General features: G+C 39.5%; 1 protein-coding gene across 2 annotated transcripts in view; it reads left to right on the forward strand.

Moving 5' to 3' along the window:
• galnt18b (UDP-N-acetyl-alpha-D-galactosamine:polypeptide N-acetylgalactosaminyltransferase 18b) overlaps positions 1-16,863 on the forward strand; it is a 70,407-nt gene that overhangs the window by 24,089 nt on the left and 29,455 nt on the right. For both annotated transcript variants that reach the window (XM_079285414.1, XM_079285415.1), the window contains exons 2-6: positions 5,105-5,300; positions 7,410-7,576; positions 14,151-14,334; positions 15,265-15,462; positions 16,616-16,730. In XM_079285414.1, coding sequence (XP_079141540.1) covers positions 5,105-5,300; positions 7,410-7,576; positions 14,151-14,334; positions 15,265-15,462; positions 16,616-16,730 — 860 coding nt within the window. The remainder of the gene's footprint in view (positions 1-5,104; positions 5,301-7,409; positions 7,577-14,150; positions 14,335-15,264; positions 15,463-16,615; positions 16,731-16,863) is intronic.

The raw sequence follows: 16,863 nt of genomic DNA on the forward strand, positions 1-16,863 counted from the left end.
AGGGGAGTTATCTCTGAGGTGGTAACAATTATAATGAATTGGGCTTGAAATCCAAAACATTTTCCTCTCCACGGACAGGAGGGAGTGAATAGATACAATTTGATCAAATCTTTGTGCTTATAGGGGACAGTTTCATCACTGTGAATCTTAATATCAGATCAAATTTAATAATTGAGTGTGCTGCTGTGCCTCTGAAAACCAAAGTTCATGTATAACCTGGAGGTTTATTGTTCTCTTTCAGCAACTTCTTTATCAAGTGTCTTTGTTTGGTCTCCCGTGATTTCCTTTTTTCAGCATGTACATGGTGCATGTGCACATCTTTTCTCCTGCCTCTCCTCTGCGACAGTGCGAGCAGACAGCTATACTCTGTTGCCTTGATGTCGAAGCACACTTGCAGAGTGCTGCACTCCAAAAATGCCGGAGTGCTGCTGGGAAGCTTTGGGAATACTTCACCTGTCTAAACACACACACACACACATTCACTAGATTTTGCGTCGGCTATTTGATTTGTGCTTTACTTGAGCTGGCACCAAGGTGAGTTTACTGAGTGTGTACTCAGGAGGAAAGCGCTCTCCAAACAGCAAGGTTACAGTAAGTCACATGACTACTTGATGAAAAACAAGTCATGTGACTCATTGTGACGTCTTTGAACACATTTCAGTGAGGTTGTGCTAGCATGTTTGTCAATCATCTTCTGTATGTGCAGCACTTACACAATACCCCAAACAGACGACGTTGCCAACGTTACCCTGTCCAAACAACACCAACGTGCCCGAACCGCTGCTTTAGGGATTCACCTCTGAGGAAACAGTCTCTGTAGGCTAATTAATCACAGCAGTGGAATGGATGGGCCTTTAGGCGTACTTGCCAGGATTGAAAGACGTTCAGAACTTTTATGGTGCCTTTAGTCGAATCACAGCGTCGTCTTATCAAGAGCTGATACACTTCCCCTCTGCATCACAGCAGTACAACATTTAACAACTGTATGTTGAATTTTAGGAGTTGAAGATATTCTGCCTCACGCTTGTACCGTTCGCTGTGCACTGTTCTTTTAACGCAGCTATGTCATTGTGCTGTGTAAAAGATGAACAACTGTATTCGATACGGTAGGCTACGACATTTGTTATTGTAAATGTAAGAGACTTTGGTCACTCAGGTAGTTCTTAGTTAACATCAATACACTTTCGTTACAGCTTGCATGCATTATTATAGGCAATAAGGCTGTTTGCTTTGGCAAAATCTCCAATTACATACATCAGTAATAACATTTTACACGGCAGCTACCTCAACATTGAGAGCCAATCATTTATAGCCGTTTATGCTGCGTTCACATGGAATCAGATGGTGAGGGAAAAAAATATATACAAATGTCACCATACAAGGGCTGGGTAACTGCATTGAACAAATCAACAACTGGATGTGCCAGAATTGTCTTCAATTAAACAAAGATAAAACAGAAGTAATTGTTTTTGGTACCAAGGATGAACAATTGAAAATCACCGCTCAGCTTCAGTCACTGATGTTAAAACCCACAAACCAAGCCAGAAATCTCGGTGTAGTTATGGATTCAGACCTCAACCTGAACAGCCACATCAAGACAATTACAAAATCAGCCTACTATCACCTGAAGAATATATCAAGGATGAGAGGACTTATGTCTCAACAGGATTTGGAAAAACTTGTCCACACATTTATCTTCAGCAGACTGGACTACTGTAACGGTGTGTTTACAGGTCTCTGTAAAAAGTCTGTCAGAAAGCTGCAGCTGATTCAGAACGCTGCAGCTCGAGTCCTCACTAAGACCAGGAGGGTGGATCACATCACTCCAGTTCTGAGGTCTTTGCACTGGCTTCCTGTCCAACAAAGAATTGACTTTAAAATCCTGCTGTTGGTTCATAAAGCACTGAATGGTTTAGGGCCAAAATACATCTCTGATCTGCTGCTACCTTATGAACCATCCCGACCCCTCAGGTCGTCTGGGACCGGTCTACTTTCTGTTCCCAGAGTCAGAACTAAACATGGAGAAGCAGCGTTCAGTTTTTCTGCTCCACATATCTGGAACAAAGTCCCAGAAAGCTGCAGGTCTGCTGAGACCCTCAGCTCATTTAAATCAAGATTGAAGACTTTTCTGTTTGCTGCTGCCTTTAATTGAACCACATTCAATTAATATATTAATCAATTTCCTGCATTTCTGAATTTTACTACTGTATTTTATTTCTTACACTGTTTTTTAATTGTTTTTAAATCTCCTTTTCTTTTGCCTTGTGTTTTGATGCTTTTAATGGTTTTATGTGAAGCACTTTGAATTACCTTGTTGTTGAAATGTGCTATACAAATAAACTTGCCTTGCCTTACAAATAGTCCGACGGTAAAGGAAACACGCATGACCAAATGTTGCTATGGTGTGTTAAATAATATTGTGTCTTCTATATTTTGTGATTATACTAATATTGCATTTAGCTATAATATGGTCTCTTAATATTCTATAGCAAACTTAAACAACTTTCTCTATTGTGATGGACATATATCTGGTTGTAAATGAATACGTTTATATATTTACACTTTGGACGTGTACCGTTACTGTGGTATTCTCTGCCGGCCTCGCCTAATTGCACCGTCCGGCTCTATAATGCTTCACCCTTCCAGCTCTTGATTGCTTGAATAATTTATTTTGAAATGAATAATTAGCCAGCTCAAAACATTAGAATTAATGATGATAATGATAATGAAGCTTCATATTTCAATCTCAGACATGAGAACGGCCAATCTTCTATTCTAACACTCGGCAAGAAAGCCAACTTGCATTTTAGTTGTTGCCTCTTTGGGGCAGCAGAACAAATTCTGAGCACATTTCCACGATATGTACCTTTTGAGTTGATAGCGTGAATTTGTTCGCAAACAGTTGCTTATTGACACAACCAATAGTTACGGAGCAACATCATCATTTATTTGAAATCATGTTTCCTGGAAATGTAAGTCCAGTATTCACTCTTTTTTTATCTCAATATAAAAATGTCCTCTTAATGTGTAAGAGAGGTACTGCATGATTTCATTTTAGAGGATACACACTCCCTAACTACTGGTACAATAGACTCCTTCACCTTCCAAAGACATTTACTAGAAGCCCGCGCCTTTCCAGAAGCAGTTATTTTTGTTTTGCTTCTTAATGGAATCCCTTCACACCTGCCTCCACATTGTTGTCTTAGTTCTTCCGCGGCTGACTGGCTGTCACTTGTATGCTAAAACAATCTGCTCATGAATATTAACCTTCACCAATCTGCTTAAACACATGCATACTGAACACACACACACACACCTAACCTTGTCTTTTGCTTGCAGTGTGACTGAGGACTTGAAGCCTTTTCTTTCCTCTTTGGGTCTTTGAAGCTTCTTGGTTTATTGTCATTCCTCACTATTTCAGGTCATGTCTGAGATGTATTGGCCTTTATTGTGTTCTGAAATTTGAGAGACATTCATTTAGAATAGATTGAACAAAAACAGCAGAAATCACAGCTATTACAAATAGTGTTAATTAAAAGAAGAAACCATTCCCATCTCTTTTCCTAGCTTGCATTTGATTTGACTCTGACTGTCCGCACTAACCTGAAATACTGAAGGTACTTAATGAAGTTTGTCTCTTTTTTTATTGTTGTATAGCCTCGGTATGCTGCTGGGGACTGATGCCCTCTCTTTAATGAAATCATTAACAGATAATACCAGCACCAATTTTCATTAGATTTAATTTCCTGGTGACTAGAACATTTTCAATTACAGTAAGTAAATTAATATGAATTCAATTATTGACTGGCATCTTTTATTCTTAGAAAGCAACTGTTTGCACTAGCATAGGTTGTATGAATTGAAGCTTGTTTCTTTATACTGTAATGAGGCAACCCATCATACATCTAACAGCCCTTGTCACTAATCTCAGTGCAAATATTATTCCAGATTTTTCTCAACTTCACTGGGTTGTCACCACCAGCCTCTCACCCACACCCCCATATTTCCACAGACCAGAGATATTACTGTGCTGTGCAACAACACTAAAGCTCTGTAATATTCAGACCCGACTGTGGTTGAACCCCTGCATAATGTTCCAACAGATACTAGACCTCAATGGAATGGCTGTAATAAATTAAAAACATCTTGCTCCAGTAACATCTTTTTTTTTTCACGACATAATCACTGAGGTACAGGCTGCAATCATATAAGTGCAGTTGGGAAACTTTTGTATCTTTGTGAAGATGAAATCACTGCCTTCTTGTATTTTTTTTATTTTGGCATTCAAATCGCTTGCCCAAAGCGGGGTAAAGCTCCCTGACTGTTAAACACACTCGGAAGTTTGCTTCTGAAGTGCATTAAAACCTCTTGGAAGCAGGACAGAATCTTTAACAGATGCCACCGCTGGGTTATAGAGTCTGGACATGATCTGAGTCTACAAGGGCCACGAGCAGTAATATACTTTTTGTCACACAAAGTGTGTGTTTGTGGGATGTGTCTCTGCTCTCAGTGCTGTCAGTGCTGCTCAGCTATGAAACGAGTCAGGAATGCACTCATTTTGAACCCTTCAGTTTTCAGTCCTTTAAAGCACAAAGTCATTCTACAATCTTCTGTCGTGCAAAAACACTCGCAGAAAAAAAAAAGTTCACTTGCTCCAAAGATGATCACACATTAGCACTTGATTAATTATTAAGGAAGCTTGTGCGTGTTGCTCTAGCGATACCTTTCGGGAAATTAGTTTCACTTATTCCTCCGCACAGTTTAAAGAGCAAGGCCAGCTACAGGACATAATGCCAGCTGCTGGTAGGGATTGAAGCTTTTGTTTCAAGAACATCAGAGCTTCTCATCACGTGTACGATATGAACTCCGAGTGTTTCTGTTGAAGGACAGCCAATCTCTGGAAATCTCTGGAAATGACAGACCACCCTTCACCTGCTAACATACATTACAGCACAAGGGAAAGCAGCATTCATCACAGTGATTATATTAGCGCCATCTTTTTTCCACATCCCTTAAATGTCACCTTATGCACTACCTTACCGGTGGCTTGAGCAACTGTGGCCTCGACAAATATTCATGCTATTTGTCTTCCTGTGCTTCCTAGAGTCTCCAGGGAGGGGAGAGGCCGGTGATACGGACACATCCTTCTCTGACTCGTCGCTGTTCGCTCACTGGGGTCAGGAGCTCAGCCCGGACAACCGGCGGGTGGCATATAAGCTGTTCCAGTACTATGGATATAACGGCTACCTCAGTGATCGTCTCTCTTTAGACAGACCAATACCAGACCTCAGGCCCGATGGGTAAGACTGCAATTATAATGGTGCTCAAACACCAACAACATCATGTTTATGTACTATCACCTTACACTCACCACCAGCTGTTGATGTAGATGTTTGAGTAAATTGTTAATTTATTTTCTGTTACTGAGACTGAATTGTCCAATTGAAGTGTCCACATTGTTGTGCTGTAAAAGTGACAGTTTGATTGTTTACAAGCAGACTTTTCCTCTCAATGGTTGGATTACTACTGTACATGACAGTGTCAAAACACTTATACACATAGGTGTGTCTCTTAATAGCAGTGGTTGACAAACATCAGGTCTACTTAGTAATTGCAACATTGCAACACATCTCACACTGGCCTAACAAACCTAGATGAATTAAAGCCACGACATTAAATACAGAATGGCAAAATCTCTGACGGTTAACAAATTGCCACTGTGTCAGTGCTGCAACTAACAATTAAAATTGTCTATGAATCTGTTATTTTCTCAGTAAATCGATTTGTTTATAAAATGTCAAATTATAATTTCCTAGAGCCCAAGGTGTCGTGTTCAAATTGCTTGTTTTACTTGACTACCATTTCGCATCGTGTGTATATATCCTCATCGGTCAACCTTATCTACCTTGGTGTTCTGTGCTCATTTCTTTTTTTTTCTAGCTCTGAGGACTTATCGGTAACACCGTAAATAGAGACTCATGAGGCACTTGCTACGCTGAAAAACACATTGTTGCTCCTCATCAAACACTAAGTGCCTCTAATTGAAAACCAATCTGCCTTTAGCATTCAGTGCAATGCTGCTGCTGAGAAAACTCTTGTTTGTTGTTTGCTTGATTAAGGGGACTCTTACTGTACTAATATCTCAAACCCCTACGGCCAGCTGAAGGTCGCTGGATAAAGTGCATGTTTCCACCTGCAGCCTGTAAATTAAGGAACACGTGCATTTTCAAAGCCGTGTGCAGTTAATAATAATAATAATAATACATTTTATTTGTTGAGTGCTTGTCATGATTCTCAAAGACACTTTACAGTTACGTACACGGGGACTTTGATTTAATCCTGGACACAAAGGAATCCTGCAAATACACAATACACGAACGACTTGTGGTCGCACCGCATCAGTTGGATGTCACGTGGTTTTCAGCAGAGCTTTTATGTTCCCATTTTACAGGAGCGCACAGAGTGACATCCTGGTGGGAAAGTTTGCACAGCCCAAAGATCTTCTGGGCATTTTCTCCACCGCACATCACTAAACTCCCTTGAGACCATCCTTTCCCACTCGTACTGGCTCGAATCCAACACTGTTCTGGGGGATGCATTAATCACTCACATCTTGCACACATTTCCTAAAAGCAGTGAAGGAGCCAGGCCTTTCTGTAAATACAACAGGCTTCCTGCAGCATGATGTTGTAACATCATTGTAAGATCAATTCAATTTGACTGGCAGGACTGAAAACATTTAAGATGTTTCAATTATCTCCTCGATTCACTCTTTACAATTAAATTAAAAGGTCATGTCAATAGGAGGACCTTGCCACAGTTTTTGTTCCCACAATCTACATACTGTTATTAAGGTCATTGTTGTCTTCTAAGACATTTGTGTCAATACACAGAACATTTTATGATCATGATTTCCATTTCAAATACGTTAATCTAAACTAAAAAAGGTGTTAAATGCAGCAGCATTACAGTCAGATTTTAACAGCCTCTTCTCTCTGCATTTCCTGCATACAGCCATCAGTTTCTTCTTGGGAGGAGAGGCAAATTAAAAATTTAAATGTCAACCTATTTTTGCAGAAAACAATGTTTTGATAGGGAAAGAAATGGGATTGATTGATGTCAGAACTCGCCACATGATCAATTATTCCTCCTAAACTGATCGTACTGTATGACAGTTGCACCACTTTTGCTGGAGTTTTTAAAATCTGCTGGACATGGACTAGTGCCAGTTCTTACATTTACACCGTGATTTATGAAAATAGGATCCTGATATAGTCTGCCAAGTAGCTGGGTTGGCATGAATTCTGCCATTACCCTGCTCTGTAGGAATCAATGTCAAAGGTATCTGTTAATCCTTTGGACAAGGTCTAAACATTGCCTCAACATGGTGTTTTATGTGTCCTCCACAGGTGCAGAAACCTCACTTATCCTTTAAACCTCCCTCAAGTTGGCATTGTGTTCATTTTTGTGAATGAAGCCTTTTCCGTCATCTTGCGGTCGATTCACTCTGCCATCAACCGGACGCCCACCCACCTTCTTAAAGAGATCATCCTGGTGGACGACAACAGCGATAACAGTAAGCAGCATTATTTTCTAATAGAGCCATTGACCTCTCGTTAAACCCTTCCCCCAAACACTGAGTTTTGGTAGCTAAGCAACTAGGCACAGCAGACCTGTCAGGCTTTGGATTTCCTAACACAATGAAGTGGTGTGCATGAGGCTGTAGTAGAGAAATGATCTGCACTTAAAGAATTTGGGGGTTGGTGTTTTTTAACCTTTCAAAAACTCAAGAGCAAAAGTGAATGAAGAGATTATACAGTGGGATTATCTGCTCTTCTGAATTATGTTAGAACAAAAACAACAATCTGACATTTTCCTTATCATACTTGCTGTACACTGCAATACAAGAACAACACGGAACTGTTATAGATGGTATTTGTCTGTGACATGCCAGCTTTAGCCTCAGTCTTTTAGCATGCTAACATGTATCCATCAAGTTCCTATTTAACATATTTAAGACTCCTTATTCAGGATTCTTGTTTTACGACAACAGTTTTCAACAAACTCATGGTGCTAAAGTTAGCTTAATTATCCAGCTAGCTACAGCTGCTGAAATCAGCCTCCAACAGTTTGTCTTTCAACCAGAGAAAAATGACATCATTGCATAAAAGGAGGCCTATACTCTACATATCATTGCCTCATGTGTGGAGAAATACTTGCGTATCTATGATGTTTACTGCTCCTCTGGCCTCCAAACCTCTTAAGCGTTTATTTTACTTATGGGCTGTGTTCATTGGATTTAACCGATGGATGAATAACACTAATTAGCTGCAAAGTTGCAAAGTCAGGAAATATGCCCCAAAGCAGATAACAATCCAGCAAGGTGATGAAGTGTTTGTATGCATCTTGTCTGCATTTGCAACCCTAATTCTCACGTCTATATGCATTGGATGCAGTGCAAACAGTGTCAGGTTGAGAAGATATCCAGTGTATGCTGTCAATGTTTAACTGCTGAGCTCTGTTCACTCGTTATTACTGAGATTACTGATGTGTGAGATCGCTGATTGGTGGCTTAAGTCCGTCATGCAAGGCACAAGCAATATACTTGAAGTCACCTGTGAAAAGTGGACATTGTAATTTATAGTGCAAGACTTTAACTACATTATAAAGACAGAAAGCAGGCTATAAAAAAAGTAATGATACTCTGCCAAGGTCATTTATAGGCAATACACTTTTAAATGGGTTGTGCTGCTGGTAACAAGGACCTAGACAGCGATTACGGGCGATCAACATGGGAAATACTGGCATTGGAAAGAATGTTTTCCAAAGTCAATAATGCAAAACATGTAGCATTGCCTGTAGCCTGATGGAACAGAATATAGATCACTGTTTGTCTTGGTAACTTATCTCAACATGCTGGGATAAGAAAGATGACTCTCCCTCTGGTTGTTATTGAACAAAAAATGTAATATATTCAAAGATTTATGTTAAAAAAATGTAAAGCTGAAAACCCTAAAGTTAGCTCCCATTTGCACATCATTGAATTAGCACATCAGAACCCATAAACATTCATATTTCATCACATAATTGAGAGCCTGGGAGCAGTTGCCTTTAGCTCCTTCAGGGACCCGAGTCACGCATTGACATTTTGCCGATGGCATTTCACCCCGTTTGCCTGAGCACTCTGTCACGCTGCATCTGATATGCCTGGTGTTATCGTTATCACCACAACTGTGAATCTTCTCTGTGCTAAATGTCGTTAGCCTGGTTGACCCGTGATGCTGCTGAGATTGTCGATGGGGTCATCGACCACAGCTAACCTCCCAGGCATCCATAGCTTTACATTAGTCATCCAACACTGTCACACAGCTCACCTCCAAGAGGCATTAGCATGCAGGAGGACGTGTAGCCATCAAGGGAGAGAAGGGCAAATTGACCTAGCTGATTCCTCCTTAATTGGATAATGTCCCAAGCCGTGGCCCCGAGAATGGCTCGTCTTTGTAAGAGTGGGGTTTTGAGAAAAAGCTCACTTATTTAACAAGGTGTCAGAGAACTTATGATTCCATACTTACATTTAAATTATAATACCAAGTAGGTGTATATGTGTATGATGTAGGATTGGACCAAGGATTGGATACAAGACTGGTAAAATGTTGGAGGAAGAGTGAATTATTGTTTGGATATTTTAAACACAGATTTTCACAACTGCCGAGTTGTGTAGTCAGAAATTGCCAAGTGGTGGAGTGCAAACTACACAGCAACTGTTAGACCTGTATCAAAGCCAATTTGCCATCTGCTGTGCAAGAAGAAGAAGTAACGCCTGTGTGTTGATAAATGGTGTTGAGTTTGAACATGCATGATGAGAATGTACAGTTCTTGTTGCTTAGACAGACAAGCTCAGTTTAGACCAGTGGTGGAAAGTATCCAAGTACATTTACTCAAGTGCTGTACTTAAGTACAACTTTGAGGTACTTTGCTTGAGTATTTCAATTATCTGCTTCTTTATACTTCTACTACACTTCAAAGGCTAATATTGTACTTCTTTTATTTTGCTAGACCAGTTTGAAGTTACTTTCATATTTAGATTAATAATACTATGCTACATGTTGGAGACGGTGTGGGGCTCCGGAAGCAAATCACTGGCATGTATTCTGGGAGTGTCCAGTAATAAAAGCTTTCTGGGCAGAGTTTCATAAAATATTAAAAAGCATACTTAACACTGACCTGCCACTGCAATTTTCCACATTATTCTTCGGAAAATTTGATTCCCAAACAGGGCGTCCAGATGAATATCTGTTTGGCATTTTAATAACTGCTTGTAAAGAAGCACTCACAAGGCGTTGGTTGCTTCCTGAGCCCCCCGCGATACAGGAGCGGATAGATATAGCAAACAACATCTATGTTATGGAAAGGATCACTTTTTCCCTTCGCCTTCAGAGAAACAGGTTTATTCAACTCTGGGACAAGTGGGTGAGATACATAAAACCATTACAAACTGATTTTGTGGAATAGCGAACGAATGACACTGTAACGTTGATTTAGCTTCGCAAACATCATCGACCTCTATCCCGCTCTCTCTCAAGTCCCCCTGTCTGATGTTTTTGTTTTGTTTTGTTTGTTATTTTTTATTTTATTTTTTTTGTTTATGTGTACACTCTCCCAAATTGTACAAAGTTACCCAACTTTGAAAAACTGTGGACACCATATATGCTGGTGTGAATGTAAACTTGGTAACCTAAACTACTGTCCAAAAATAATAAAAAAAGAAATGATAAAACATAATACAAAGTATTATCAACAAATTAAAGAAGATGTATATTAATATAGGTTAAAATAAGATACAACTTTATTGATTGGGATGGAGTAATTTAAATTAGCCCCACCTTTTACCAGATGCAACGTGCATTATTCTGAAATGGGCTATTCTGCATTATGAGTACCGGTACTTTGATTTTGGCACTTTAAGTATATTTTGATGCTGGTACTTTTGTATTTTTACTTTAGTAAGACTTTGAATGCAGGACTTTTACTTGTTACAAAGTATTCGTACACTATGGCAACACTACTTTTACTTAAGACAGATATTCATCAATGTAGTTAAAGGAAACCATCACTGAAATAACATTTATCTATCAAATGGTCTTTGCCTTGTTATTCACAGAACTATAAATGACAGAATTAAATTCTCAACATACTTAAAGAAAGAAACGTAACAAGAGGATTCTTAAGCCATGTTACACTCATGTTTTGAATTTAGAAAGCGTTCATCATGTGTTGTTAGGGGATTCAGAAAAACAGTGTCCATATTTAGGTAGTTATACACAGTTTCATGAAATGTTTTTTGTAATATCGCACTGAGGATAGAATAGAGATGAGCTATATGGCGTAGTCACCATTTTTCTGCTCACCGTAAGCTCTGTTTTTTTTAATCCTCTGAGAAAAACCTTTTAACATTTTTGATCAAGTTACTGGGTTTCCTGCCTGACTGTGATGTTAGAAACCTGCTTGTTGTTTCAGTTCGACGCCATCATAAAGCCCATTGCTTTCCAGCGAAGCTTCAGCATCCTAAAAGATTGATGAGTGTTGGCCATCAGCCATTTCTGGTGTAATGAACTGTGCTTTGTTGTGATTTGTTATGAGACGTAACACATCATCATCCTTATTTTCAATTCACACACACATCAGAATGTCTTAATTAGTGATGGATTAAACATTATGACAGATACAGTATGCATGAGTAACTACAGTAGCTTTCCTTTATGCAGAACTAAGAGTCCAAAGGGAAGAAATGTTTCTCTTACATTATGCTAAAGCTTGAATTGGCACACGTGATCAGCCCTGATTTGATGGTTCGGATTTCCTCTGCTTTTAAGTTCTGGATATCTAATCAAGGGCAGATGTGCACTGGGGATGTCTGCTGAATGCAATTAATCAAGAAGAACAGAAAACTGACCACTGCTTCTGAATGGGATAGTATCATGTATAACATAAATGTACTATAGAATTGAATGCGCTCTTTTTATGTTAAGACTGGACTGTGTTGCATCTTTCTGATTCGAGTGAATTTTGTGTTGTGGGTCTCTGTTTTTTTTTAAGCTAACTCCTCATGTGTCTTTGTTTCCTGTTATGGTGGACTCCAGCGTCTATCTGTGGCCTGCTTTCCGGACCGTGACAGTTGCATGTTTTGTATATAGTTTGAGTCTTATTCTGTTCCTTCACGGACCAACAGCATCCACTAAAAAGTGAAACAATTGGACTCTGATATATTTTTACTCAATATTTGTATTAATTTTCTCTGCTGACTCATGAGGTCAGTTGTTGCCAGGGGAACAGTTAAGACAAATTGAACAAATTGGAGCCGGGGTTTTTGGGCTCAAGTAAGAATAGTGTGTAGCTGAAGGTACCCTGCGGGATTTTTGGCTATTAGGTCTGTGGAGCAATGCTTTTATAAGCAGGTCTCCATTTGTGTTGTATTGCTGCAAGCAAATGCAGTTGTTAGGCCTGAAGGATACACACAATGAGTAAAAAGAAAAACTCCACAGCTTTAATATCGCCCTTGATGAGAAAAATCTGACTCATTGAAAATGGACATATCCTAATTAGATTTTGAATTGCTGCTTTGTGTTGCATTGTTGCTTCTCTTATTCCAGAATAATTAATTCCTTCACTTTTCATTGACTTTAACTTTATTTAATTTGTATTGAATCAAGATACCATGAGAAGTTTATTTATATCTACAGTACACACCTTTATTAATGTGACTTACAGAACAGTGCACTGTTGCATATCTACAAAACATTAGCGCTGTCGAACATATGGATGAAGAGAATTACTTATTTACCAACCTCTGAAGGGTTTGCTGATGAAAAGATATGAGATGAAATAATTCCTGTTCTGTATTTATACATTTTATATTGAAATTCATTGTTGTAGATGCACTGATTGATATTAGCTGTGAGCCTTGTTTACAGCAAATAGGTGAAGTGTTTGCAAAGAAAATAAGAAAATAAGGCTGCTGAAAAATATATAGAAATGTGCATTCAAATAAATCAGTGCTGAAGCAGGAAGTTGCTGTGCATATAGTGTGTGATGCACAGTACAGAATCCGTGCGTGTTTGGGAAAAAATGCTTCTTTAATCATATTTTGTGGAGTTGATCAAAGATACATAGCGTATGTCAACTTAAAAAATACAGTCTCTGTAAATGATCAGATGAACTACTTCTCCAACAGAACTATTTTCCATTTTTTTAGAGGCGTTTGGAATATCAAACCATTCTCGACTTTATAAATGGACTCACCCTGCCTCTAAAGAAGCCAGACACAGCATGATTTCATGCCGGATGCTTTCTGTCTGTTTGGAACTGCTTCCCATTCCCTTTAAACTCGAAAGGTACCGGCAGTTACAAGTGAAATAGTGAGAACACAGCCAGAGGTGATTTGTACAAGGGATGATGAAAGTTAAATTATTTTTCCAGCACTGTAGTTAATAGTAGGCCTATACGATCTAGAGTTGTGGTTTTGCTCACTCACTTTCTGACATCTCACACTTCCTCCAAAGTGTGACCTTTTTTAAGGAAACAGTGATCAGTCTTAGCTTGCATTTTTTTCTCGTTGAACGACAAGGGGAACCTCGAATACATTGCTGTAATTTACTGTATTTTTGGGAAAACCTGCAGAAATGTTGCGACCGCTCATAACATGTGGGGAGAATTTTGATTATTTTTCATATAAGTAGCAATGACTCTCATCCTGCAGGGTATGACTCATCATAAAACATATAGTTGAGTAATGACAGAGGTAAACCTTGAAGCCAAACATTGGACTCGACGGACTTCATCCCACACCTTCCCCCGTGTTTTGAAAAGCATCGCAGGGTAAGTCCTCAATATTGCAAAAATCCCGATATGACTGAAGCCCTATGACGGTCTGCGGTGCTGGCTCAAGCTGCTGCCTCTTTGGTCCAGTGATCAAAGCAGTGAAGCAGCGAGTACTTTTGGCCTCCTACCAATGAAATACTGCCCACTGGAGGAGGACATGATGACGTCTTGTGGGTGGAAATTTGCTCACAACTTCACTCACCTCGTCTCATACGGGATCTTCAAAAACTCTTCAGATATTGACGTAAAATGTGTGTGTCTGTGTTTTGTAGATGAGCTAAAAGAGAAGCTGCAGGATTTTGTGTCTGAGACTAACAGACAGCATCCAGGATTCATCAAGATGGTGCGTCATACCAAGCAGGAGGGTCTGATCCGGTCCAGAGTGAGCGGGTGGAGGGCTGCTACTGCCCCAGTTGTTGCCCTGTTTGATGCCCACGTCGAGTTCAACGTTGGCTGGTGAGTCACTCGCAACGAGAGCGGCATGAGGATAGCTCAGCTCAACACAAAAGCGCTAGTTCTTGAGTCACATCATCTGTGTGGGTTTACGGAAAATGATCTCATTTAAAAACAAAGACTGTAGCTTGGCTCTTTTTCTCTGCACTCTCCCAAATCAAGATAAACCTTTTCTATTATTGAGCCGGTTTTAATTCCTCATTTTAAAACTGTCTAATTGTAAATATGTAAACTGTTTCTTCTATGTTGACCCATAAATATATATTTTTTCAGCAATATTTTTGACATTCTGGGAATTTCCTTATTTGCTTTCTTGCCAACAATAGGGCTACATTATGCAGCCAGTTATCATTAATTCGTTTAAAGACTAGAAACAGGGGGAACAGCTAGCATGGCTCAGACTGAAGGTAACAACATGTTAGTATGTGTTGTAGTATGTCATAGGAGTATGTGTTGTGGCAGCTTCACGTTTATCGCACGGACAAAAAGAAAGCAAATCAGAAAACAAATTACCCAACATGTAGAACTATTTCTTTAAATGTTTTTATTACGTTCTTTTGAATACATTTCCTTGTGGCAAAAACATCACAGGCCGTCTTGTATACATGTTTTGCCATGCCATATTTAGACAGAGAGCATAAATCAATTTTGATCCCTTTTGCCACATGCACATTACAACAGCTAAATGTATTGTGTAGTTTCAGTGTTGTGTTTTGTGCATATTTATGGTTTCACACTTTGATTAAAAAATGGATCTTATCAGATGGGGAATGATGGTTTGTCAGACTAATAAATTGGATAGAATTCATCTTGAAATAGTGAAATTGGTTTTTAAAAAGTGTGGTTACATGACAGGCATGAACACAAAGGTAATGGAGAAAACCTGTCAGAACAAATACTAAGTCAAATGACTTTGTCTTTCCATATTTCAAGGGCTGAACCCATTCTGCAGAGAATTAAAGAAGACAGAACCCGCATAATCTCGCCATCGTTTGACAACATCAAGTACGACACGTTTGAGATTGAAGAGTATCCGCTGTCTGCCCAGGGCTTCGACTGGGAGCTGTGGTGTCGCTACCTCAATCCACCCAAGTCCTGGTTGCACAACGGCAACAAGAGTGCACCAATCCAGTAAGTGAACACCACATGTCTTGACAGCCTCAATCAAATGATGAAACTATATGATATTGTTTGCTGAAGCGCAGTAAAGCAGGGTCCAGCCCAAAAATAATCATTAGGTGCTACGGAACAGTGTTTCCACTGGTGACGTCTTTGCTACAGTGATCATCCATCTGATCCGCTGGTGTTTGTTGTTGCCCAGAGCGTTTGTTGCTCTGTTTTATTCTGTATCAGTTTGTATTTCCCTTTATATGTGTTTCAAACATTCTGTTTCAATCCTATATTTGTCGGTCATTTTGATGCACGCGTTGTACGAGTAGGGCTGTGTCTGATTGAGTCCAGAGAGTGATGGGGGATGCTCTCAGAACAGACAGATGTTGACGATCAGAGCAGAGAGGAAACTAGCAGTAAATTTGTGAAGTGGCAGTAAATGTAGGTTTCAGTCTGTCCATGAATAAATTGTGCAGCTCCACAAGACACTAGCAGCGGTGGACAAAGTATTCATGTCCTCTACTTAAGTAAAGGTAATGATACCACTCTGTGAAAATACTCTGTTTCAAGTAAAAGTCTTGCATTCACGATTTCACTCAAGTAAGAGCACAAAAGTATTCACAGCAAAATGTACTTAAAGTGGTTAAGTAAAGGTACATGTTTGGCCAGAATGGCCCCTTTCTGAGAGTTTATAGAGGAATACTATCCTGATGATTTAACACATCAACAGCATTTCAATTTTACAGCCGATGGAGTATTGTATTTTATAAGCAGTACTCAATTATTTGATTTAAACATCGCTTAACCATGTCATGTGATATGCTACTTCAGTACATTTTCAGAACAAATAATCCAGGGACCACTACAGACAATTGAACATGAGCATTGAATATACAGGAATTCACATTATCGACATGACCACTAACTACCCCTGTAAAAATCAACAATTTAGCACACTGACCATACATGGTCTAGCCATATACTAGACTTCAATCTGGTCTTAATGCTACACCCTGCTAAAAGGTATTTTGTGGAGCATTCATGAGCAAGTCATATGTTGTCAACATCACATTTTTCTTCTTTTCCTTGCCGTTACTATAGCAACTGTGCCAAGCAAACACAACCTGCAAAAGACTAAACCAAACTGATCTTCATAATCGTTTATCCCCCCCAGGAGCCCGGCCCTGATTGGCTGCTTCGTGGTGGATAGGCTGTACTTTGAGGAGATCGGTTTGCTGGATGAGGGGATGGAGGTGTACGGGGGAGAAAATGTGGAGCTGGGCATCAGGGTGAGTAATAATGTCACCCTGAGGCCATGGGCCATTGTTCATCCAGGTATAGTATGCTAAATTAACTGTGATAATGACACTTAATGGCTGTTGGGGGAAAGGTCACTGAGAGCCACATTGTCTTTTTTTTAAA

The sequence above is a fragment of the Melanostigma gelatinosum genome, assembly GCF_949748355.1.
Source record: "Melanostigma gelatinosum genome assembly, chromosome: 2".
Lineage (NCBI taxonomy): Eukaryota > Metazoa > Chordata > Actinopteri > Perciformes > Zoarcidae > Melanostigma > Melanostigma gelatinosum.